The following is a 23,945-nucleotide window of genomic DNA, read 5'->3' as shown; positions in this document are numbered from 1 at the left end:
CAAAAGAATGGAAGCTTCAAAGCCAATTAGACTCGAAGAGAAGTAGATATGAAGGAGGATGGGGCCGAAATCCTGAAGAAAGACGCCGGGACGCGGAGCTGAGCGCGGAGGAATCAACGAAGCAGAAAGGCACTGTAGCTTCTGTTTTAAATCAGATCTGGATCTGGAATGGACGGTGGAGATGATTTCGGGCTAAATCAACGGTGAAAAGTCATCCAAAATCTGATCCGAAGGTACTGATGTTGATCTAGGGTCTGGATCTACTCTCCCGTAGGTCGGATCTATCAGATCATCACTGGATGGCCCAGATCCGCCCAGTCTTAAATGAACGGTCCAAATTTATTCGGCTGGATCAATGGCTGGATGAACTCAGATCTGGATCAAAACTTCTGGATCTTCATAAATGGCTCAGATCTGCTCCCCATTAAGTTGGATCGGCCAGATCTTCAATGGATGGCTCAGATCTGCTCAATCTTGGATGAACGGCCCATAATGCTCCGAGGCTTGATCGACTTGATTTGCCTTTGATTTGAGCCCAAGTGTGGTCCAATCTGATCGGGTCCATACCCCTTTTGATGCCTACAAAATAAGAGTCAAATATTAGCACCAAATACCATGAAAACTAGCTAATTTATAATGAAGTCCAAAATCAAATGCAATATTGAGATATGATGCTAATGAGAGATTAAGCTATGAATAAACTAATAAAAACATGCATTATGATTCACAATAATATAGCCAAAATCATGGCTATCAAATCCCCCACACTTAATCTTGGACGTCCCGTTCAAGTCAAGAAAACTAAAAATCCTACTTAAATGACACCCCCTAAACAAATTTCTAAACATGATTAGAAATAAAAGAAAGTAAACTATCTAAGATTATCACATTCCAAAAATCTCAAGCATTCATGGACTTCAAACTTTACTCTTGGTTAACCACATAATAATTTCCATCCATCATGAATAAATTGGAATTGATTTCACACTAAAAACCTCACAAGATAGAATCTTTGTGGCCCTCATCCTATCTCACATGTAATCACAAAAATGGAGGGCACTCATGCTAAATGTGCTTCTTGCCCTACCATAAGCTTGCTTATCTTCTACTCTCCACCATGATCATAGATACAAATCATAATATGAAAGTTAATCATAGACAAGAAAATGAAAGAATATGAATTAAGTACACATCAAAACATTAATTGCAAGAAAAGATAAGAAAAGAAAGAATTAGCAACAAGGAAAGATAAGAAAGAATGAATGAATTTGAGTTCTAGTGGAAGACATGGATACAAAGAATGTTATCTAATGAATACCGGCCATTCTTCTCTACTTCCTTAACTTCCTTCCATTTGCAACTCAAATGATAGATAATCTCATTTCCAATTAATGCAGTAAATTAGTTCAGAAATTCAATGTCAATGTTAAATGTTTTAAAGAAATGGTATGATTTAAATACACCAAGCACTGCACAGCATTTGCAAATTTCAGTATTTCTTTCTTCGACATTCCTGTCTTATATCAAAATCACTGCCTTTTTCCTTGAATTACAGAGAACATGGAAATTAGCATACCATCCTCCTGTCATTATTTCTGTTCAGATTCCATTGTCATTACTACTTCCAAATCCTGATACACCTTTGATACAAAAACTTCCATTGTCATTATTTCTGTTCAGGTTCTGTCAACTTCAGAATTTTAACTCAACTGCAAAATGAACAGAATTAGATTTCAACTTCCAACTTCCAGTCTTTAGGCTTTGTCACTGTTCTGTATCAAACTTCCACTTTAAAACTCAGCTACACGATGGATATGCAAGATCTTCTTTAATCAACATCCTACAAATAACTAGCTTACAGATTTCCAGTAATTAAGTAGCCCTTAATTCCAGTTATCACAGTAACAGCAGGTTCTTTGATTTCCTACACATTTCCTGAATTTGTATCAATTCACCATCATTAAGCCTTCAAAAATTCCAAACTCTTTACATCTGGCCTCTTAAGATCCCTATCAAATCAGCCTCCAAAAATTTCCGGATTTAAGCAACTTAAACTTGCTACAACACAACCTATACAGAACCTGTACAGAAATCCGCAGATTCCTGCATTTACAATTTCAGAATTTTAAAGCTATTATAAGATCTCTTAACGACATATATCAATAGCACTTCACATTTCAAATAATATCTAGAATCACAATATGATCAACTGCCTTTAGAATTCATCAAATTCAAAAATTCTGTTCTGCTGCCCTGCCTAGATTCAACACTTCATATCTGAATTTATTCAAAAGATTTGCTGAATTATCTGTAATGAAGTATCAATTTCAATCCTCAACACTTAGACTTCTCGAACCTTTCCTTCATTATAGCTTGTAGCTATTCCTTGATTAACTGGAAAAGCCATCTTCAAGTGCTTCATGAATTGTATGGCAATTATCAATCAAATTCTGAATGTATCAAGTTCTGAATTTCATAGTTCCATCAGCTTAAATTCTAATTGATCCTTTGATTCAAGCCTTACAATTGAAGCTCTTTAGATTATCTCTTTGATTCTTTAATCAATAAAAGCTTGCATGCAAATGAATTCCGGATCAGAAATTTTCAGGCCTGATATGCAGATTTATTCAATGCATTACCATTCTTTTAAATAATTCCTGAATTTGAGACTCTTAAATTGTTGCACATCAATAATGCTACAATTCCTACTGTGCAAAAACAAAATCTCAATACAATTCTAGATTACTTCTTAAAGGATAAAACTCTAGTATTGATGCCATGAAGCACTGCAAATAAGAATTACTGCAGGTTTTCAACAACAGATCCATGTTTCTGCAAACTTTTCAGCTTGTTGTTGCAATGAATTATCAGATTCGAAGTATTAGATCCAGCTAAACACTTCAAAAATTTTCAGGCTTCAAAGTTGTACTTACTTGGCACGAACAAGGTAAACTATTGCACTTTCAGTTTCAGAAATTTACCAGTTTTACTTGTTCCTTATATCAGCCATTAGAATTCTATGCCATCAAAATAGACATTTATAGACATCATGAAGAAACTCAGCACAATCTTTTTTAAGACTATAGCACAACACCAAAATTTCAGGCCCAACAGTCTTCAAATAGTTTGAGTACATCACCTTAGTAACCATTTCCAGAATACAAGACTCTTTAAGCTCGCTTTATTCATGAATAAACTCAAGGACTGATTCTATTAGACATTGCAGAATTAAAAACTTGGATTTAAAACCTTGTTGTTTTAGAACAGAATTATCACTTGACACCCATTAAACTTCCTTTCACAGATGGTTCCAGATTAAATCTTCAAGAATTTTCCAGATTTCCAACTGTTGAAACTTGAATACCATTTGTTAATAATAAACAAAAGTTTAAACCAAACTCTTCTTCAATTGGATAACTACCCAAAAATCTTGATACAATGTATCACAACAGCTTGATACACTCTTGCTATCATGTGCCATAGCATTTCTTCATTTCTGTATTCTGCATTTCTTATGTTGCTGGAGAAAAAAAAATGTTTCTGATTACAAAATTCGGATCCAAATTCAAAGTGAAAAAATTTTCTGAACTTCTTGAAGCAACAATCCTATTGAAACAAACTAAACTCAAAGTTCATTCCATTCTTCCCCCACACTTCAACTTATCCATCGTGACCAAAAATTCATCACATAGCAAGCAATGTATCCACATCCAAAAGATTACAATTAAGAAGATATAAATTGATTTGATGATTATCAAGAAGAAAAACAAGAATTTGTGTGAAAGAAAGAAAGAAACAAATAGATTTACCTTCATAAACATGATTTAATCCATTGGATTGTGGTTTTGAAAGAATCAAAGCAAGTTCTAGAGGGCAATAACACAAGTGCATCACTCAATTAAGGCTTATCCTCACTAGGCATGAAAATGTATCAATCCAATTTACCAATCAAGTGTCCATCATTAAGTAGAAACCTTAAGAAAATTAAAAGTCCATTATTGACATTAAGCTCCAAAATAGATTTTCAAATCTAGCTCACATTCTCTACTTCTAACATGCTAAAGAAAACTTGTCAAGGGGGTACCATTTTTTAATTCCAAATTCAAACTTTATTCTATAAGGAAATTGTAAACAGTAAAGAATTTATTCCCTTATACTAAACTTATTATTTGAAAACAAAGAATTTATTAAGCAACTAAGCAAGCTAAAAGAAACGAACTAAAAACTAAATTGTGAGAGCAAAGACTTATTATTTGTGAAAACAAAAATAAAAGCTAAGTTGGAACGAACTCCCCTTTGATTTTGGTGAATTGCATCATTATTGTCCACCTTGTCCACTCTGCATCATTTCCTCCCCCGAAGGAATTTCTTAAGTTGGTTGTTATACACTTTGAAGGGTTGACCAGTAGACACCTCCTGCATCTCAATAACACCATTAGAAAAAATATTGCTAACACAAAAAGAGTTCAATGGGTTATTTAATTTCTTTGATTGTCTCACTGGCTCCACAACTTCCTCTGCAATGTCCTTTGAAATTTTCTGTGATTCAATATCTAGTTCTGATGAAGGTACAATAGTTGGTAGTGATTCTTGGGTGCTTGGCTCCATAGCACAAGTCCCTACACTATCTTCACTTACATCCAATTTAGGTGATTCTTGGGGTAATGCTTCCATGCAATCCCCTACACTTATAGATTCATCCACAGAAGTTTGACCACAATCAGATCTTACCTCAACTATTTCCCTGTTATCAATACAACCTCCAAAATGTTTAGATTCACAACCCAATTCATTAGAGTCTGAAACAATTTCATCATAATCCGCATCAATAAAATTCATAGTATCCAACCATTCGGATTTATAAACACTGAAAATAGAATGGTTCTTCTTTTGTTGCATCGTATCAAAAATGCTAAATTGAACAACTACATCAGCAATCTCCATAGATAAAGTTCAGCATGCACATCAATCTTAGTTCTGGCAGTCTTAAGGAACGGTCTTCCCAAAATGATTAGAGCTCTATTCATTAATACATCGCCTTCCATATCCAAAATGTAGAAATCAGCTGGAAAAATAAGGTCACTCACTTTAACCAAAACATTCTCAATCACTCCAGTTGAGTGAGCCTGACTACGGTTGGCTAACTGAATAACAACTCCCGTAGGTTGTAGAGGACCAATACCCAATGATAGAAAAACTGATTTCGGCATTACATTAATAGAAGCTCCTAAATCCAGCATAGCATCCTCAAATACATAATTTCCAATAGTACATGGCACGGTGAAAACTCCTGGATCATCACACTTTTGAGGAATAGGTCGAATAAGAGCAGAAACATTTTTTCCCATGCTAACTAATTCATTTCCCTTTAATTTCTTCTTATGCACACATACATCCTTGAGAAATTTTGCATATTTCGGAACTTGCTCTATCATGGTTAACAAGGGCACATTCACCTCCACTTTGCTGAACAAATTCACAAGTTCTTGAAATTCCCTAACTTTCTCTTCCTCAACATGTTTCTTTTGCTGAATTCTTCCTTGAGGGAAAGGAAATGGAGCAGAAATCTCAGTACCTTGCTGTTGTGATTCTTTCTCTACATTTTGAGCTGAAATTGGAGCTGATTGCGAGTCATTTTGTTCTGTTGAACCAAAATCTGTTGAAATCTGTTCTGCTGTATTTCTTCCACTGTTATGTACTGGTTGAGTGGATTCTGAATTCAAATTTCTTGGTGCAAGATCTGGTGAATGTGAGTCCGGAGCTGGTGCAACATAATCTGATCCAATTGGAATATTCTTCATGGGTTCAGTTATAGTTCTTCCACTTCGAAGAGTCAACGAACTCACATTCTTTGGGTTTGGCATTGTTTGAGAAGGTAGTTTGCTTGAACCTTGAGCTTGCATTTGATTTAAGTTTGTTGCTAGTTGGCTGATCTGTCTTTCAAGATTTTGCAAAGCTGAATCTGTCCTTTGTTGATGTTGCTGCTGCTGTAAAAATAATTGCTGCTGTTGCAAAATTTGTTGCATCAAATCATCCATCTTTTGTTGTGCATCTGAATTGGAAGAGTTATTAGAACTTCCTTGAGTCAAACTTAATCTTGAAGGTGCTGGAAGTGCATTCTGAATTACATTTTGCCCTTGCTGAACTCCCTGATTTTGGAATTGCCATTGCTGATTTTGATTTGGAAACTGCTGAAAAGGCTGAAATTGTTGCTGGAATTGACTTGCAGGTTGATAATATTGCTGGAAAGGCTGATTTTGCTGCTGGAATTGACTTGCAGGTTGCTGAAAATTCTGATTCGAAGGTAGTTGCTGATAAAATGAGTTGCTATACTTAAAATTGGGATGATCTCTCCAACCAGGATTATAAATAGAGGAATGGGGGTCATATTTTTGAGGAAACTGAGCTCTAGAAAATGCTGCTACTGACTCATCTTGATGAAGATTTGGACACAATTCTGAATTGTGGTCTTGGCTTGAACAAATGCCACAAACTCCCTTCGATTGATATGGAAACTGTGTACTTGGCAAAATGGAAGCTTGATTAGCATTATTCAGTGCCAATTGCTTTACCAAAGATGTTAACTCCAATAATGAGCTTCTTATCTCCTTTTGTTCATTGGAAACCATTTGAACCTCTCCAACCCCTCTTGTTGTCAAAGCTCTACTTCCAAATTGTTGTGAATTTTCTGCCATGTTTGAAATAAGCTCCCTAGCTTGTTCTGGAGTCTTGTTCACTAAAGCTCCTCCAGCTGCTGCATCTATCATACTTCTGTCCATAGGTAGTAAACCCTCATAGAAGTATTGGACTAGTAGCTGCTCACTGATTTGGTGTTGAGGACAACTTAAACATAATTTCTTGAATCGCTCCCAATAATCGTATAATGTCTCTCCCACCACTTGCTGAATCCCACAGATACTTTTCCTGATAATTGCAGTTCTTGAAGCTGGAAAGAATTTCTCCAAGAAAGCCTTCTTCATATCTATCCAAGAAGTGATGTATCCTGGTGGTAAATAATACAACCAATCTTTTGCTACTCCAGTCAATGAAAATGGAAAAGCCCTCAGCTTAATATCTTCTTCTGAAATTCCTTGTGGCTTCATGGTTGAGCAGACCACATGGAATTCATGCAAATGTCTATTTGGGTCTTCTCCAGATAATCCTTGATATTTTGGCAGCAAATGAATCAATCCAGATCTAAGCTCGAAGTCTCCTGCCAAATCTGGATATGTAATGCAAGAATATTTGAAAGCCTCATCAGGAGCTGCAAGCACCTTCATTGTTCTGCTATGATCAGCCATAGGGGTATCTGAAGATGATAAAGAACTTCCTGAGTCTTCTGAAATGTTCTCTTGAATTCCCAAAGCTCTGAAGGTCCTTTCAATTTCTGGATCAAAATCAAGTAGTTTACCACACGAGGACCTGGTCATATCACCAAAAATCAATAGTTAGAATAAAAATAGATAGACAATAAAATCAAGAAAGTGAAAACAAAGAAAAGATGAACTATACGCAATCTAAAAACAAGCAAACTCCACTAGTTTCCCCGGCAACGACGCCAAAATTTGATATTTACCATTTTCATGTCACGTGGCACATCAAGTTAATAAAAGTTAAGGACTCAATTAACTTTAGTAAATCTCGTGTAATATGGAGTCCCAAGTCGAATCTCACAAGGAAACTAATAGTAGAATGTTTGAAATTAGACTAGCATTATTCTCCTTTTGAGGTTTTCTTCTGATAAAATGGGAATGATCAGTTTTGCTTCACATCCTAGATTGCGAATTAAAATGCAACTAATAAATCTGATCTTGAGCAGTAATCAAATCCTAACTAAGGAAAAATAACATAATCTATGACTAAGAAGCTAAAAGGGATATATCAGAAGTGAGATTTCAGAAATGACATGTGCAGCAATTTGATACTAAACTGGAATTGCAGAAATTAAAACTTAGACTGTAACAATAAAAGAGAAAATGGAATTGAATTGCACAAAAACAATCTAAAGTAACAAAATCAGAACTACACAATTCATATTTAGAAAACAAGAAGGTTAATAGCAAAATCTAAAGGAAACAAAAACGCAGAAACTATAAACTGCAAAACTAAACTCTAAGTCATCTCCAATCAAAACTACTCCTCTAACAAGTCTTCCCTTGCTACAACACAAGCTAATTGAATGAAAACTTCAACTCAATTCAATCTCTTCCAGCACCAAGGAAAACTTTCCTGGAAAAGCCGGTGAAGATTGGAACTGCACAGCTCGAAATTTCGCAGATCTTGAATCCGATTTCTCTGGATCGATACTCTCTGATAGAGAGCAAGCCACTATCACCGAAGAATTCCCCCGATGATGGCTGAAACAGAGGACATACGAACAGATCTGAGCTCCGGAAAGATGTTCGCCGGCGCGTGCAAAAGATCCGAGCCTAGAAGCAAAAGAATGGAAGCTCCAAAGCCAATTAGGAAGAGAAGTAGATATGAAGGAGGATGGGGCCGAAATCCTGAAGAAAGACGCCGGGACGCGGAGCTGAGCGCGGAGGAATCAACGAAGCAGAAAGGCACTGTAGCTTCTGTTTTAAATCAGATCTGGATCTGGAATGGACGGTGGAGATGATTTCGGGCTAAATCAACGGTGAAAAGTCATCCAAAATCTGATCCGAAGGTACTGATGTTGATCTAGGGTCTGGATCTACTCTCCCGTAGGTCGGATCTATCAGATCATCACTGGATGGCCCAGATCCGCTCAATCTTAAATGAACGGTCCAAATTTATTCGGCTGGATCAATGGCTGGATGAACTCAGATCTGGATCAAAACTTTTGGATCTTCATAAATGGCTCAGATCTGCTCCCCATTAAGTTGGATCGGCCAGATCTTCAATGGATAGCTCAGATTTGCTCAATCTTGGATGAACGGCCCATAATGCTCCGAGGCTTGATCGACTTGATTTGCCTTTGATTTGAGCCCAAGTGTGGTCCAATCTGATCGGGTCCATACCCCTTTTGATGTCTACAAAATAAGAGTCAAATATTAGCACCAAATACCATGAAAACTAGCTAATTTGTAATGAAGTTCAAAATCAAATGCAATATTGAGATATGATGCTAATGAGAGATTAAGCTATGAATAAACTAATAAAAACATGCATTATGATTCACAATAATATAGCCAAAATCATGGCTATCAATAACCGAGCACATGGTTATCAAATTTATATGGTAAAACATTTTATGTCAGTTCAGCATCCCTCGCAAGCTCATCTCAGACAACGAAAGACAGTTCTCAGGACGGAAGCTCAGAGAGTGGTGTGATGACTATGACATCCATGCTTTCACTTTAGGTGCTTATCTATAAAGCAATGGTCAGTCTAAAGTCACCAATAGGGAAATCCTTGAAGGGCTCCTTGCTCGGCTCGACCATGTCAGAAGCAGCTGTGTCGATAAACTCCCAAGCATATTATGGGCTTATCGCATCACACTTAGAGAGGCGACCGACATAACCATGTTCTATTTGGTGTACGGGGGTGAGACAGTGGTGTCGATCGAAGTAGGAGTAAAGTCCGACCGGGTGTATCTCTATGATGATGGAAACGCCAATCGAAGACTCATAAAGCTTGACTTGGTGGATGAAGTGTGAGATAAGGTTGTCGTTTAGATCATGGCATACCGGCAACGCATGAAGCAGAGCTATAATCGGAGGGTAATCTCGAGATCATTCCAGGTCGGCGACTTGGTATAGAAGAGAGTGAAGTTGGTTGGTGACGTCACCAAGTTAGAATCCCTATGAGAAGGACCATATAAAGTCATTTAGAAGCTTCGCTCGAGAGCTTATTATTTACAAGATGAAAATGGGAGAAATCTCAAGCAGCCTTGGAACTCCACAGTCGAACAATGACTATAAACCCTGATTCAATAGTCAAGCAACGGTTATAAAACCTAGCGGGTGTTATCAAGACTTTCGAATAAAAATGCAAATGTCAAACACCCCTAACTTGATCGGGCGAATCATAAGTGGGCGGAGAGGAATCTTCACATGAAAGAGAGGGGGATACGTGACCTGATCGAGCTAAGCGCCCATTCTTATTTTATATAATGGAATGTTGCTTAACCTCAGCTCATGAGATTCAAATTATTGCACGTGGTAACTAAGTTAAATGGAACACACTGAATCGCCGAGCCGGGACACATGTATTAATACTTGATAGCCTTAAGGATGAAATGCTCTATGTAGTCGAACGAGAGGACATTGATTTACACTTGAAAGACTTCTAGGGTGAGACACTCTATGTGCAGGACGGAGGAACGTTGATTCATACTTGGAAATTGTTTACAAAAAACTAGAGGAAGTACAAAAAGATGACAAGAAACTTAAATATAAAATCTACTCCGGATTGGCAACAACTTCCTTAGGGAGCGAGGCCATGAGTTCATCTTTCCGAATGGAATCAACGGAGACATCAGCAGTCAGTGACCGCAATCCTTAAGCTGCTGGAAGATGTTGGTTATACCGAGATTGAAAAGTCATAGAATCCGATCAGAGAAGAGCAGGTTGAAGCCCTTTGAGTGGAGATATTTAACTCGGAAGTCCTCGAGCTGAGCGGGCTCATCCTCTTGAAACTTAACCATTTGGGCCTTCGACGCTTCCATCTCGGCCTTGAGAGACTTCAACTTGGCATCTTGATCGATAATTTTTTGTTGCTCCGTCGATCAGCTCGATTGTTCTTGTGCCAGAGTTGTCTCTATTTCCTTGACTTTTTTCTCCAAGGTTTGAACCTTCAGATTTTTCTTCTCCCGGTCCTCTATTGTGCGGAGTTTTCAAGTGTTCGTTGATTTGACCTTGGAGTCAAAAATCCTTGGTTTGCTTGTTGAGCCGCTGAAGCTGCTAAGCTTGCTCTTGGCTCTTTTTCTTCTCTACTGATAATGTCCGCTCGAAGCCCACTAGCTGTTCAGGTGATTTTTCTAAATCCTGCTTTAGTTGAGCGACCTCAGCAGTGAGCATTTTGACAGCAGCACGGGACGTGCTTGCTCCACCGGTCGAAGCTCGCAGCTGCTTATTATCGTGCTCAAGGAAGGCCAACCTCTGACACGTCATCAGACTCTCCACCTAGTACTACAAAAAGTATGAGTTAGAGCGGTGCAACAAAGACGAATAATAGCTAAGCAAATAAAATTTAATTCAATCAAGAATTAAAACCTTCCTAATTTGTTTCCGGAAATTTTAAAATAAAATTTCTCTAATAATTTTTATCCCTTCATGATTGGTTTATAAAAAGGAAATTTAATAAATTAAAATCTTTCTTTTAAATATGTGGATAAAAAGAAAGTTATCTCTAAAAATTAAAATCTCTTTTAATCTACAAATAAGGAAAGATATTAAATCTTTTCTTAATCTTTTGTAGAAACTTATAAAAGAGAATATTTAATTTTTAAACTCTCTTTTAAATCATGAACATGGTTAAAAAGGAAAGTTTTCTTAAAATTTAAAATCCACCTTTTAATCAACAAATAAGGAAAGATTTCAAATTTTAAACTCTCTTTTAAACATGTAGAAGATTTACAAAGAAGGAAAGTTTTTACCAAAATTTAAAACCATCATTTTAATCTACAAATAAGGAAAGAGATTAATCTCTTCTCTTAATCTTTTGTAGAAAGCTATAAAGGGAAATTTTTAATTTTTAAACTCTTTTTTAAAAACCTTGATATCCACATAAGAAATAATTTTAATAAAAATTCTTTTAATACTCTAGTGGCCGACCACCTAAGCTTGGGACCCAAGCTTTGGCCGGCCACCAACTTGGCTCATCCACTTGGTCTTGGCCGGCCCTAGCTTGGGTTCCAAGCTAGCTTGGCTGGCCCCATTGGATGGGTAAGAATGTGGGTATGTGGTGGGTATAAATCTCTATATACAAGAGGCTACGATAGGGACCGAGCGGAGGAATTGGTTTTGGTCTTCCGATGAAATTAAGCATCCCGTGTTCGCCCCGAACACACAACTTAATTTCATCAATAATAATTCATTCCACTAAAGAACTATTATTGAACTACCGCACCAATCTCAAATTACATTTTGGGCTCTTTCTTATTATGAGTGTGTTAGTCTCCCTGTGTTTAAGATAACAAATGTCCACTAATTAAGTAAGTTACTGACAACTCACTTAATTAATATCTAGCTCCAAGAGTAGTACCACTCAACTTCATCGTCATGTCGGACTAAGTCCACCTGCAGGGTTTAACATGACAATCCTTATGAGCTCCTCTTGGGGACATTATCAACCTAGATTACTAGGACACAGTTTCCTTCTATAATCAACAACACACACTATAAGTGATATCATTTCTCAACTTATCGGGCTTATTGATTTATCGAACTAAATCTCACCCATTGATAAATTAAAGAAATAAATATCAAATATATATGCTTGTTATTATATTATGATTAAGAGCACACACTTCCATAATAACTGAGGTCTTTGTTCCTTTATAAAGTCAGTATAAAAAGAAAAACGACCTCCAATGGTCCTACTCAATACACTCTAAGTGTACTAGTGTAATTATATAGTTAAGATAAACTAATACCTAATTACACTACGACCTTCCAATGGTTTGTTCCTTTCCATCTTGGTCGTGAGTTACTGTTTATAATTTATAAGGTACTGATAACATGATCCTCTGTGTGTGACACCACACACCATGTTATCTACAATATAAATTAATTGAACAACTACATTTATCATAAATGCAGACATTTGGCCAATGTGATTCTTATTTCTAGATAAATGTTTATACCAAAAGTTAGATTTTTAGTATACATCCTAGCATTTAGGTCATTATTCTTATTAGATAGTATTTTGATTATTTGAGTTATGTTTGGTATTATGTTTGTAGACACGATCTCTAGTGGAGCATAGTGACCTGCCGACACTTGAAGATTTTGCTGTATATAAAGTGAGTACATCTCTCTTTGACTCTTATATATTTGTCCTTGTGCATGGATAAATAAATAATGAAATTGTATATACTTGTATAATTATTTTCAAAAGAGAATTAAAATGATATTATAATTAGCAAAATGGGTTAAAATAATAAAATCGTAGAGGATAAATAATTGATATTATTTCTTGTTCATATGTGAGTTCATACTGAGATTAATACGGGAAGGGTTGTTTTAAAAATTAAATAAATATTCTGAATTACTCTTCTGTTGATACTTGTCTTTTTGATTTGCTTGACTTTTCATACTCTATGCCTTTTGATATTCTACCTGTTGATACTTGTAGCTTTTTATCTGTGAACCCTAAGATGATAAATTAACAGACTTGATACGAAAATGTTAACTTGATTGACCATTTGATATGAAAAGAGAATAATTATGATAATGGATAAAATGAAATCCTTAAAACGAAATAATAAAGATGGTAAATGAAAAATATTTAAAAGTAAAGACTATGAGCCTAGCTTTATACTAGAGCTTTATATTAGAGTATTGGACCGCCCACATGTTATTATGGTAGTGTGGCGACCACGGTCCAGATTACCTGACCGTACACCCGAGACATGGTGGTGTAATGTAGCCCTTGATTAGTGTTTATTATGTCTTTCACTGGTGAGAGTTGATAGCCTATATATCAAATGACGTATGCAACGGTATTATAGTTTGAGGAATCTTTTAGCCTATATATATGACCTTACACTCTGATGATATTGGCTCTAGTGTGGAACCCCCACATCAGCGGTTCCCCTAGAGCTAGTCCCACGGATATGGAGGGAGGTAAATGTTGGTGCAATATCCCTCAGGTCAAGGTTGACCTGGTTGACCAAGCTTGAGTCTTGGTTTGGGTTTCAATGTTTGACAATATAAGACTTCGATGATATGGACAAGTGCAAGTGCAGTTGTTCATATGGGGAGATTGTTGGGTGCAATTCCCCTCTGATCAGGGTCTGATCAGGTTGATTGAAGAAGAGTCAAGTAGGTCAAGGTTGACCAGATACCTGCCTGGGAAAGTCTTGACTGGGATGTTAGGCAAAAGGAAAATCCTAGTGAGTGAAGCTAGGTGAAAGTCCTGGTGAGTGAAGCCAGGCAGAGGAAAATCCTGGTAAGTGAAGCCAGGTGAAAATCCTAGTGAGTGAAGCTAGGTGAAAGTCCTAGTGAGTGAAGCTAGGCAAAATGAAAGTCCTGGTGAGTGAAGTCAGGCATAGGAGAAATCCAGATGGGTCAAGGTTGACCTGACATCTGGTGAAAGTCCAAGTAGGTCAAAGGATTGACTGGATACTTGGCATGGAGAAATCCAGATGGGTCAAGGTTGATCAGACATCTGGTGAAAGTCCAAGTAGGTCAAGGGAGTGACCGGATACTTGGCATGATGAAGAAAAGTCCAAGTGGGTCAAAGGGATTGACCAGACACTTGGTGAGGGAGTCCTAGCAGGTCAAGGGTGACCGGATGCTAGACATGATGAACCAACAGGTCATGGATTGACCGAATGTTGGTTTGGGGGCTTTGGGACTTGGTTTTGGGCAAAAACCAACAGCTAGATCGATCAGCCGATCGATTGGCTGGAGCCCAATCGATCGGCCGATCGATTGGGGTGTCCCCGCTAGAAGCCTTCGTCCCAATCGATCAGTGGATCGATTGGAAGGAAGCCGCGAGCGCACAAAACGCCTCTGGATCGATCAGCTGATCGATCCAGAGGTCCCAATCTATCAGTGGATCGATTGGAAAGGTACGTTTTGTCGCGATAAGCCCTGGATCGATCAGCCGATCGATCCAGGCAAATTCCCAGAGCACAAAGGCGCTCTGGATCGATCCACTGATCGATTCAAAGCCTCCCCAATCGATTGGGAGCATTCCAATCGATCGGGATCCGACCGTTGGCGTCGTATTTAGCTGCAGGCGCTCGATTCCTTCGGTAACTCTTACACCGATTCATCTCCGATCCTTACAGCATCTCCACAGCAACTCTTTGAGGTTCAGATCGCCAGTTCTTGAAGGATCTTGGAGAGACATCCAAGTCAAGAGGCGAGAACACAACAAGAAGAAAAGCTAAGGATAGGGTTTTTATTGTACATCTTGTAAGCTTTCGCTTATCTTGTATTTCCCTTTCTTCTTCTTGTATTGAGAGTGGTGTAGGGCTTCTCCGCCTTTGGTAGTTACCATAAAGGAGTGTTATTCATAGTGGAGGGTGCGTGAGTAGGTGTGGATCCTTGGACTAGTCACCTCTTGTGAGGTGGATACCAAGTAAACCATCCTTGTTAGCGTTGTACGAGTTTGTTTCTTGTATATTTTCGCTGTACATCTTTGAAGAAACAAGCAACGCCGACTACGAGCATGCGACGAGCTATTCACCTCCCCCCCCCCCCTCTAGCTACTTTTTGGTCCCAACAGTAAATGTAAGTACACAATTGAAAGCGTATGACCAGGACGTTAACCCCAGGTAATGACACCCCGAGGATCAAACCTTGGACCTCTCGACCACGAAACCATGCACCCCCAGCTGTGCTACGCCCTGGAGACTGATGATATTAGCTCTAGTGATTCACTTTTTAGTTGATTTATTAAATTTAAACCATTGATATACATGTTGATATTACATGATTATAGATGATGATAACTGAAGATGAGTATACATAAATATTTATGTATAAATGAAGAATTTTAAGAATAACTTTAAGTTGTAATAAAATATTATGATTTACTCTTCTTCTTTGACTTTTTAAACAAGATTAAATTTATGCACATCTTTGTTGATTACCTACTTAGCCATTTGGTTAACTTTCTACATTCCTTAGCCTCCAATTTTATAGGCACAGGGATCTTTTTATTATTATAGTTGGTCTCAACTTTACATTGAGTTGATTAGAAATCTCGATATGTTAATTCCTGGTTTGTTTTTAATTGCGTTTCGTTGTATTTATATTTTGTTTTATATGTTGTCTTACTTGTATAGTTTTGTAAATTGATAAATTTTCTGATTATTCTATTTAGATGGTTTTTAGAGTTTCTTATATTATACTATCACCGAGTGGGGTATCAAGAACTATACTCTCGGGACATGACAGCGGAGGTCACCGAAGACATTGCTCGTCCAGTCAGTCGGACTTACAGTCTCCTACGAATAGGTTTGAGGGAAGACTTGTGATGCAATGGTAAAGGGAGCTCACTAGGTATGAGTTAAAGGTAGAAATAATAGACGACGTGGAAGTCAAAGTTAAGGCGGTCAAAGTTCGAAAATCGTTGAGTCAACAAAATTGGCCAAGCGGGGTGGCAACAAGTCGAGCAGGCCTGAAGGGTCCGATTGGCTTGAAGACTCATCTGAGCAGATCACTCGTCCAGACGGGACAACTATACAGAGAGGACATTAGATGCTCGTAATTGTAACGACCCTATAAGGGCTTGTCTAATCGGATCGCATGTCCGGTCGCGCGAGGAACTACCTACTGAGCTGAGCGACCGTGGAGAGGAACAACTGAGATCGATCGGGCGGAGAATCCCGACCGAGCGACTCCCTGCTCGGTCAAACAGTGTGACCCCTTGCTTAATTCATTGTATTCTTCTGGGAGTTGGTGTCGCTGACAGCAGGACATGGTCAACGGGCAAATAGTATGACAGAAGATTCCATTGTCATGTCAAGGATTTGCACGTCCTGTTAAGGAATGGTGTTAGAGAATTTTCCTGACATGTCTTTTCATAGGACAGTTAGGAAAACGTGCACGTGCCTTGAGGGGCATGCATGTCTGCTACTGGAGCACTATATAAAAGGAGGATCCATACACCGACGGATATATGCACTATTTGTGTTTGAGCTCCTGTTGTTGCTATGGTTCTTTGCTGTCTTTCTACTATTCCGATGACTAATTTGAGCGTCGGAGAATCATCATCGGGATCCCTTCCTTGACCCGGTATTGACGTTCTTAATTTTACAAAATGGAGTCATCTTCAAGAAGTCAACTGCTGAGCCATATTTTCGACCAGCTATTTTTACTATTTTCAGACAGGATCAATATCCTTATCTTTTTCATGAAAATAAACACAATGTAAATGATAATTTCAGCTACTACACATTCAAAGACAGCTCGAATAACAAGTTTTTTTTTAAAAAAAAACAAAGGAAAACACTGTTCCAAAACAAAAAGACACAAGAGTCAAACCTATTCACATCGTGAACAAAAAAAAAAATAGCAGAAGGAAGGAATGGAGTCAATGCGCTAAAAAATAATGTATCAGTTCATTAAGCAACTGGCGGTGGTAGTGATGCATTATCCAACCCTATTAGAAGCACCTGAAGCCATGGCAAATTGATATGAGGATAAGGAGCAACAAAAGAATAATGATGCCAAAAACAGCCAACTTTATCTTCATATTCTCTATCCACATTTTTCTCCTCATCTTTGTTCCCTGTTGTCTGAAATCTTGTGCCTGAAATCCCCCACATATAAAATATCGAAATCAACAAAAAGGCAAAAGTAAAACGAGAAGATTTACTGAAAGAACCAGCACTGTCGAGGTAACCTTGCAATTGCCTCTACAGATATGTCAAACATATTTCCATTTCATACCTGAGAGCGAAGATTGTCAGTTTTATCGACAAGCAACTCAATTTTCTCCCCACGTTCAAGAACCTAAAATCAGAAAAAATATATATATATAGATATATAAACAAAACATCGACAACATTATTTTGGAATATAGCTCTGTTCAAATTGGTGTAGGATTTGTATGAACAATTAAAAGGAAATAAAGAAAAAAACACCTTCTCAATATTCTCCATCATTACTCCTTTTACTTCAGAAACCTGAGCTTTGACTTTGGCGATCTTGTCTATCTCCTCAGGGTGATCCACACAGTATCGCATATGCTCTTTTAGCTTGGACCTAACATTGTTGGCAAAAAAATTTAAAAAATCCATAATTGACTATCTCAACAAATAGCAGTAAAATGTTCAGAGGAGAAAAACTGTACTTATATTGTCCGTTAAGGCTATTGGCTGCAGCATTCGCAGCTTTTGCTGCATATTTTTTACCGAAGTCCTCCTTAACCCTCTCGAGAAAGGCAATGGGAGTTTGCCTGCCTGCCGATTCATTGGCGACAACGCAATATGCTGCAGTAATGATGTCTGACATCAGATCCACTAGCGAAACCATTATTCGAATATTACGGATTATACTATAGACAATTGTAAACTATGTATAAATAGAAATCTTCAAGCTTTGTCGACTAAACACAGTAATTATCATGCCAGCACTGATTAAGTTTAGCATGACTAGTTTGTCAAAGAATGGATTGTTATATGACCAGTCCAAAGTAGGGCGGTAAACAAGTCAAGTCGAGCCGAGCTTTGAGGTGTTCAAGCTTGTTTGATAAGATAATCGAGCCGGCCCGAGCTGAGCTTAAAATGAACCAAGATTTTGAAATGAGTGTTCAAGTTTGGCTTGATTTATTTTTTTTATGAGCTTGAGCTTGTTTGAAGCTTGACTTGAGGTTGCTTCATTTAGATGTTATCAAGCTCTCAATTCAAGCTTGACTTGAGCTTGGTTCGAGTTTGGCTTGAGCTTGGTTCGTTTAGATGTTATCAAGCTCTTAATTCAAGTTTGTTTGATTGTTTGATTGGTTATTAAAATTGATAATTTATTTATTTTATTATTTATTTAGCATATTGAAAAGAGTTTTATTAATAAATATGGTTCGTGAACATTGTTCACGAACGTTGTTCACGAACATTGTTCATGAACGTTGTTCACGAACGTTAACGAGCTGAATACATATGTGTTCAAGCTTGTTTGCTTAGCTTAATGAGCTATTCAAGCTTGTTTATTTAATTAATCTTATGTATAGTGAACGAACATAAATAAGCTTTTACCAAGCCGAACACCAAACTTGTTCACGAACGCTTGATTCATTTACAGTCCTAGTCCAAAGTACCTGCCAGTCCATTCAAACATAGGGAATTGCAGGGAATTGCTTTGGTAGTTAGAGCAAAACACCATGCCCACGATATTCCACAAGAGTTTTCTTAGGAAGGGAAGATCTTGAACATAAGGATGATTTATTAGCGGAATATATACAGGTTGAACCATTAGAAAAGTTTCGAAATGCACACTTGATTCCTCAAAGACCTATCTGTATCTGACATCAAATATTAATTTAGGGGTTTCAAGATAAACTTCAGAGTTAATGTCGCTTGTCTGGATTATCTGTCACATTATCTCACTGTTGAAATGCCAACATCAATGCCATGCGCTGGTTTTGTGAAATAGATAGTGGTTATTCTTTTCCTTCAGTATTTGTGGATTGATGCAGATAAGCTTAAGAAGAAACGCTCTATACACACAGGTCCTAGACAATACTGATAAATAATAGATATGTCGTTGATTCCCATAAAATGGAGTTATTTCTTCTCAAATCTAGGCATTCAACGACAAAACAATCTCCAGACAAAAACAATTGCATGCAGTTTCACGTTGCATCCATATCCATGACATCGTAAAGCGCGCGCGCATACACAAACACAATGAAGGGTGAAGAATGAGCATCGATCTCAAATGACGAGCGATATTCCATACCATACAATCGAAGGCCATCCGAGTTCGAAATCCATATCTTTAATTACGGAAATCGATTAAAGAAGTGGCACGATTAGAGACGTCTAGGGAAAATTAATCAAAAATAACCACAATGTATGATGATTGATGCATCCGAATTCAATCCAACGCCTGACCAAGGAACTCATCGAAGAACAACTAAAACAGGGATAGGGACTCACTGAAACCGTTCTCAACGAGGTAATTGAAGGTGTGGCCGTCGCAGTTGTAATTGAACCTGTTGTTGGAGGAAGGGAGCTTCTGGAGGCATTGGGCTGCGACGGTGGTGAAGTTTCCGGGGAAGGCGGTGTACTCAGCCAAAATGATGGTCCCTCGAGCGACGAAGCTGTAGATCAGCGTTTGCTGCCCCATCTTCCCTGTCGGGGAAGAGGTAACTCTAACCCAAGTGGCGCTGAAGGTCCAAAGGAGGAAGGAGGAGGATGAGCAATGGCGAATGGTTCAAGTCTGTGGAATCTGGAGAGGAGAAGAAGAGGCGGTTTTTCCGCTTCATTTTTGTTCTCCACCTGCCACGCTGCTCTAATTCTGGGGATCATTTATTGAATTTTGATCTCAAAATTTTTTTTGACCCTCGTATATTATAATTATCCTCAATTACGATTATATATTTATATATTTTTTAACAATCTAAACTAAATTGTAATGATCCAATTTTATCCTTATAGTTGCCAATATCCAGAAGAAAGCACGCAAGCAGGATACAGAAGAAGCACTCAAAGCGGTGGGATTGCTTCAGAGATGATCAAATCCATGAAATGGCGTTGGATAATCGCCGAAATTTCCATATGATCGCAGCATTATGGACAGCCTCACTCACTCGGCATAATCTTCTCCTAAATCAAACACCAGAGCAGCACAAGCAGCATCATCACCAGTCTCCCCAGCAACCCCCCAGTTCGGCATGCAGATGAAGACTGGCCGGTAGTTGAACTCCCTGCGTCGGTTGTGTCCTCCGACGGGCAAGTATAGTTGCAGTGGCTCGGGGGAACGATTCTGTACACACCATTGCTGCTTAACAGGAAGACGTCCTTTCTGTTGTCTTCCCCAAACGAATATACGTACCCTAAGCTGGGAAGAGCACTTCCGGCGACGGCATCGCACGGTAATGGAGAGTTGTTGGTGCAGCCGAAAGGAATCAAAGTGCTGGTGAAGTTTCCACTGTTCTCAGGGTTCTCTGTGGCTGCCCAAATAGCTCCACCATAAAGATCCGCGTACAAGTACCTGTTTTACAGAACAAAAGTTTTTGCCATAAAGAAATTGTTGTTCCGTGCAGTATAATTCAGAATTTAGTATAACAGTTACTTCACCTTCCATGCAAGCATGGGTCTGTCGTGGACCTGTACACATAACCGCCGGCGATCGATGCAGAGCCCATCGTCGTGTTTATTTCGGAGTGCGTGTAACCCACGACGGGGAAGATTGGATTTATGGAGCTGAGTGAAGTGTTGCCTCTGGGAGACCAAGGTGGAGTATACAAATTAGGACCTTCGTAGACACGCCATCCATAGTTTCCTCCCTTTGTAATCAAATCTACCTCTTCACACACCTCCTGCATGTAATTTTGTTGGTATCAGTTAGCACGCTAATCTTTGGCATAATACTGAAACTTTATTGTTCCACAAGGCAGATTTGTTCAGAAGAATTATCGTAGCATAGCAGTATTTCGAAATGGAAGAGGAGAATCGAAATTTGCAAATTAAAGTGCTGTGAAATCGTGGAATGCTTCTCATATATTAAAGCGTTGAAGAAAATAACTTTGAAAAGGCAATTCGAAACAAGATATATAAATTGAAAGAATCACCTGGCCAACATCTGCACAGAAGAAATAGGAAGGTCTTTCTATATCGAAACTGCATCTCCATGGATTCCGTAGACCCAAGGCCCATATCTCAGGTTGTAATTCGCCATCGACAGTGTAAGGATTATCGTCTGGAATGGAGTAATTTCCCCACAGACCAAGATCATTTATTTGACTCTCGCCTACAGATCAGTAGCAGTTAGAACAGCTGAAACAATCAATCATAATTGAGTAATGCTGCTGGCAAAATTGAACATGTTAAAATGCTGCGGAGTCAAATTTCATGAGCATGCATTGATACGCGTAGGTGAAACCAATTTGATTTTTTCATCTCACTAGATTTTTGAGGAATTGCACTCAAAGTGAGGAGTTAGAGGAAACAAAATAAACTTGCCAAGGGACTTACTTTGGATGGTGTTTATGTCGAGTCGCATAATTTTCCCAAGCAAAGATTTCTTGTTCTGAGCAAAGTTGAAGGGGTCTCCTCTGTTTCCACCATCTCCCATCATTAAATACAGATAGCCATCTGCTGGTCCAAATAGAATTTGCCCACCATGGTGACTTGTATAAGGAAGGCCCATAGTGAAGATCCTCCTTACTTCTAAAGGACTGGCACTAGTTGCCTAGAATCAACAAGCACAGTTCGTGTGCAATTTTTGCTACATAAACACGGTGACAACGAAAATAATTAAGCTCTGCTTAATCGAAGATAGTTAAAGATACATACTGTGGAAGGTGTGGTTGAGGAACTATTGGCAGTGAATTCAGACACAACCACCTGATATTGACATGGTTGGGCACCATTGTCCCTACCGAGGTCTGAAGGATCACATCCTACATCAGAATTGCAGGAACATCTTCCAGAACAGCTTGTGGATTGAAGCTTATCGCAGTTGTACGAAACGAAAAACCGACCATTCGTCGTAAAGTTTGGGTGGAATGCCAGTCCCATAAGCCCAAATTGAGTGTCGCAGTGGACTAAATCAGTTAAATCAAGAAAAGGGTCGGACTCGTCAATCTCCAATGTTCCTCCTGATCCTTGTTCAGGGACACTTGCCAACCATACTTTGCCAGCCTGATTTGATACGAAAACGCGATCGGAGCCATCGGGGTGGGCAACCATGTTCAGGTAAGATCCGTTGCCGATTCTCTCAAGACAAATACCTCCGGGGATGGGTGAGGCCGTGCTGCTACTGAATGAGGTCGAGTTACCATCGAAGCATAGAATGCTGTCACCCAATGAACCTCCGAACGCTTCACAAAAGTCTGATTCGGAATGCCAGACATCGGCGAGTCGAGATGACGACGCCGGTAGTTCAGGTTCAGCAAATGGAGAATTCTGCATCGAAACATTATTGCAGGAATCCCAAACTTGTTTACAGAAGTTTTGGTCGGAGACGCTGGCCAGTGAAGAGGCTGCTGATGATGAGACGGTAGAGTTGCATAGATTAGGAACTGTAGCGAGTGTCGGACCCGTACCAAACAATTCAGCGGAGTATGGATCACATCTCTGAAACAAATAGGAAATTATATTCATATTAACGTGCCGCCTTCTACGGAAAAAGAAAATCAGAATCAATATTTTTAATATTATATCATTTTTAAATTATATAACAATAACATATATATAGGTCTCCTGAGTCCAGGCCTGGGCATGGTCGGACCACGGCCGGAACTCCATACTGTTGGTAACTAAACACCAAAATTTCTCCAAAGCGGACAGCGACCCCGCAAGAGTAACAGAGACGATGACTAGTCCAGGGGCAAGGAGTAATTACCGCGCAGACGATCGATCTCATAAAGGCGGCGCATGCCAAGTCGGAGATGTTCATGGACTCGAACTGCCGCCGGAGGTCACCGTCGTCGGTGGCGTTGCAGCAGCTGCTGCCAGTGTACCCGCAGAAAGCTAAAGGCGTCGTCCGAGTCACGGGCGCCACTGGAACAGAACAGACCCTAATTAGCTCTGTCTGTCTCTGAGCAAAAAATAACGCACGAAGTTTAACTAAAATGAAAGGAACGAGGAGATTGAAAAAACTACTTGAATCGGTGCAGAGTTTGAGTGCGTGAATCTCCGGGAGGAAGAAGAGGAGGCAAAGAAGCATGACGATATCTTCGGCTGGCTTCATCTTCTGAACTCAAAGAGTGGGCTGTTGTGGAGTTGAGACTTGGGAAAGGAGGTGGACAAATAGGGCATTCATATCCAATCAATCTCTAGCAGATCTGCCATTGTTGACCTTTGCGATCAGCTCCGCACAGACGTATATAATCAAATCGTTTGGTTAAAGAACGGTTTATTATTTTTCTTATTTTTTATTTTTTTGACAATAAAATGTCTTATTAAAATAAATATAGTTCTCCTGGAGAAAAAATAAAATCAAATATGAAAGAAAACTTTTGTCTTGGGACATCCATTTTCCTTAAAAAATGTTATCGCTCATGCTATTTAATGAAAAATATATTTCTTTATTAAAAACTGAAAATAGTTTGATTTGAATATGTTGCAGTAAAAACACAATTTAAGTATTTCTGATGTTATTAAAAGTTAATTCTATCCC

At 38.7% G+C, this 23,945-nt stretch overlaps 3 protein-coding genes across 3 annotated transcripts; all 3 read right to left on the bottom strand.

Moving 5' to 3' along the window:
• Positions 1–1,753: 1,753 nt before the first annotated feature.
• LOC122012656 (probable basic-leucine zipper transcription factor I) lies at positions 1,754–8,841 on the bottom strand. The gene is made up of 2 exons (XM_042569263.1): positions 8,230–8,841; positions 1,754–7,422 (listed from the first exon to the last, which is right to left on the bottom strand). The coding sequence occupies exon 2, from the start codon at positions 7,299–7,301 to the stop codon at positions 4,926–4,928; it is 2,376 nt and encodes a 791-aa protein (XP_042425197.1). The 5' UTR covers positions 7,302–7,422; positions 8,230–8,841; the 3' UTR covers positions 1,754–4,925.
• Positions 8,842–17,265: 8,424 nt separating this feature from the next.
• Positions 17,266–20,098, bottom strand: LOC122012655 (putative vesicle-associated membrane protein 726). Its single transcript, XM_042569262.1, has 5 exons — positions 19,757–20,098; positions 17,956–18,094; positions 17,747–17,867; positions 17,553–17,615; positions 17,266–17,412 (listed from the first exon to the last, which is right to left on the bottom strand). Exons 1-5 carry the CDS (start codon positions 19,944–19,946, stop codon positions 17,266–17,268), a joined length of 660 nt encoding a protein of 219 aa, XP_042425196.1. The 5' UTR covers positions 19,947–20,098.
• Positions 20,099–20,220: 122 nt separating this feature from the next.
• Positions 20,221–23,628, bottom strand: LOC122012654 (HIPL1 protein-like). Its single transcript, XM_042569261.1, has 7 exons — positions 23,429–23,628; positions 23,169–23,326; positions 22,118–22,900; positions 21,797–22,013; positions 21,394–21,572; positions 20,900–21,141; positions 20,221–20,813 (listed from the first exon to the last, which is right to left on the bottom strand). Exons 1-7 carry the CDS (start codon positions 23,514–23,516, stop codon positions 20,426–20,428), a joined length of 2,055 nt encoding a protein of 684 aa, XP_042425195.1. The 5' UTR covers positions 23,517–23,628; the 3' UTR covers positions 20,221–20,425.
• Between the last annotated feature and the right edge of the window lie 317 nt (positions 23,629–23,945).

This window comes from Zingiber officinale, chromosome 8A (genome assembly GCF_018446385.1).
Source record: "Zingiber officinale cultivar Zhangliang chromosome 8A, Zo_v1.1, whole genome shotgun sequence".
Classification (NCBI taxonomy): Eukaryota; Viridiplantae; Streptophyta; class Magnoliopsida; order Zingiberales; family Zingiberaceae; genus Zingiber; species Zingiber officinale.
The sequence above is the reverse complement of the archived record's forward strand: the minus strand, read 5'-3'. Positions and strand labels throughout refer to the sequence as shown.

Excerpts from the sequence above, each read along its gene's own strand:
- LOC122012654 (XM_042569261.1), bottom strand. The coding sequence starts at position 23,516 with ATGAAGCCAGCCGAAGATATCGTCATGCTTCTTTGCCTCCTCTTCTTC. Across the intron at positions 23,327-23,428 it reads CAAACTCTGCACCGATTCAA|TGGCGCCCGTGACTCGGACG; the intron begins GTAGTTTTTTCA and ends GTTCTGTTCCAG. Across the intron at positions 22,014-22,117 it reads CCTCAACCACACCTTCCACA|GCAACTAGTGCCAGTCCTTT; the intron begins GTATGTATCTTT and ends TGTTGATTCTAG.
- LOC122012656 (XM_042569263.1), bottom strand. The coding sequence starts at position 7,301 with ATGGCTGATCATAGCAGAACAATGAAGGTGCTTGCAGCTCCTGATGAG.
- LOC122012655 (XM_042569262.1), bottom strand. The coding sequence starts at position 19,946 with ATGGGGCAGCAAACGCTGATCTACAGCTTCGTCGCTCGAGGGACCATC. Across the intron at positions 18,095-19,756 it reads CCTCGTTGAGAACGGTTTCA|CATATTGCGTTGTCGCCAAT; the intron begins GTGAGTCCCTAT and ends TCATTACTGCAG. Across the intron at positions 17,616-17,746 it reads TGATGGAGAATATTGAGAAG|GTTCTTGAACGTGGGGAGAA; the intron begins GTGTTTTTTTCT and ends TTCTGATTTTAG.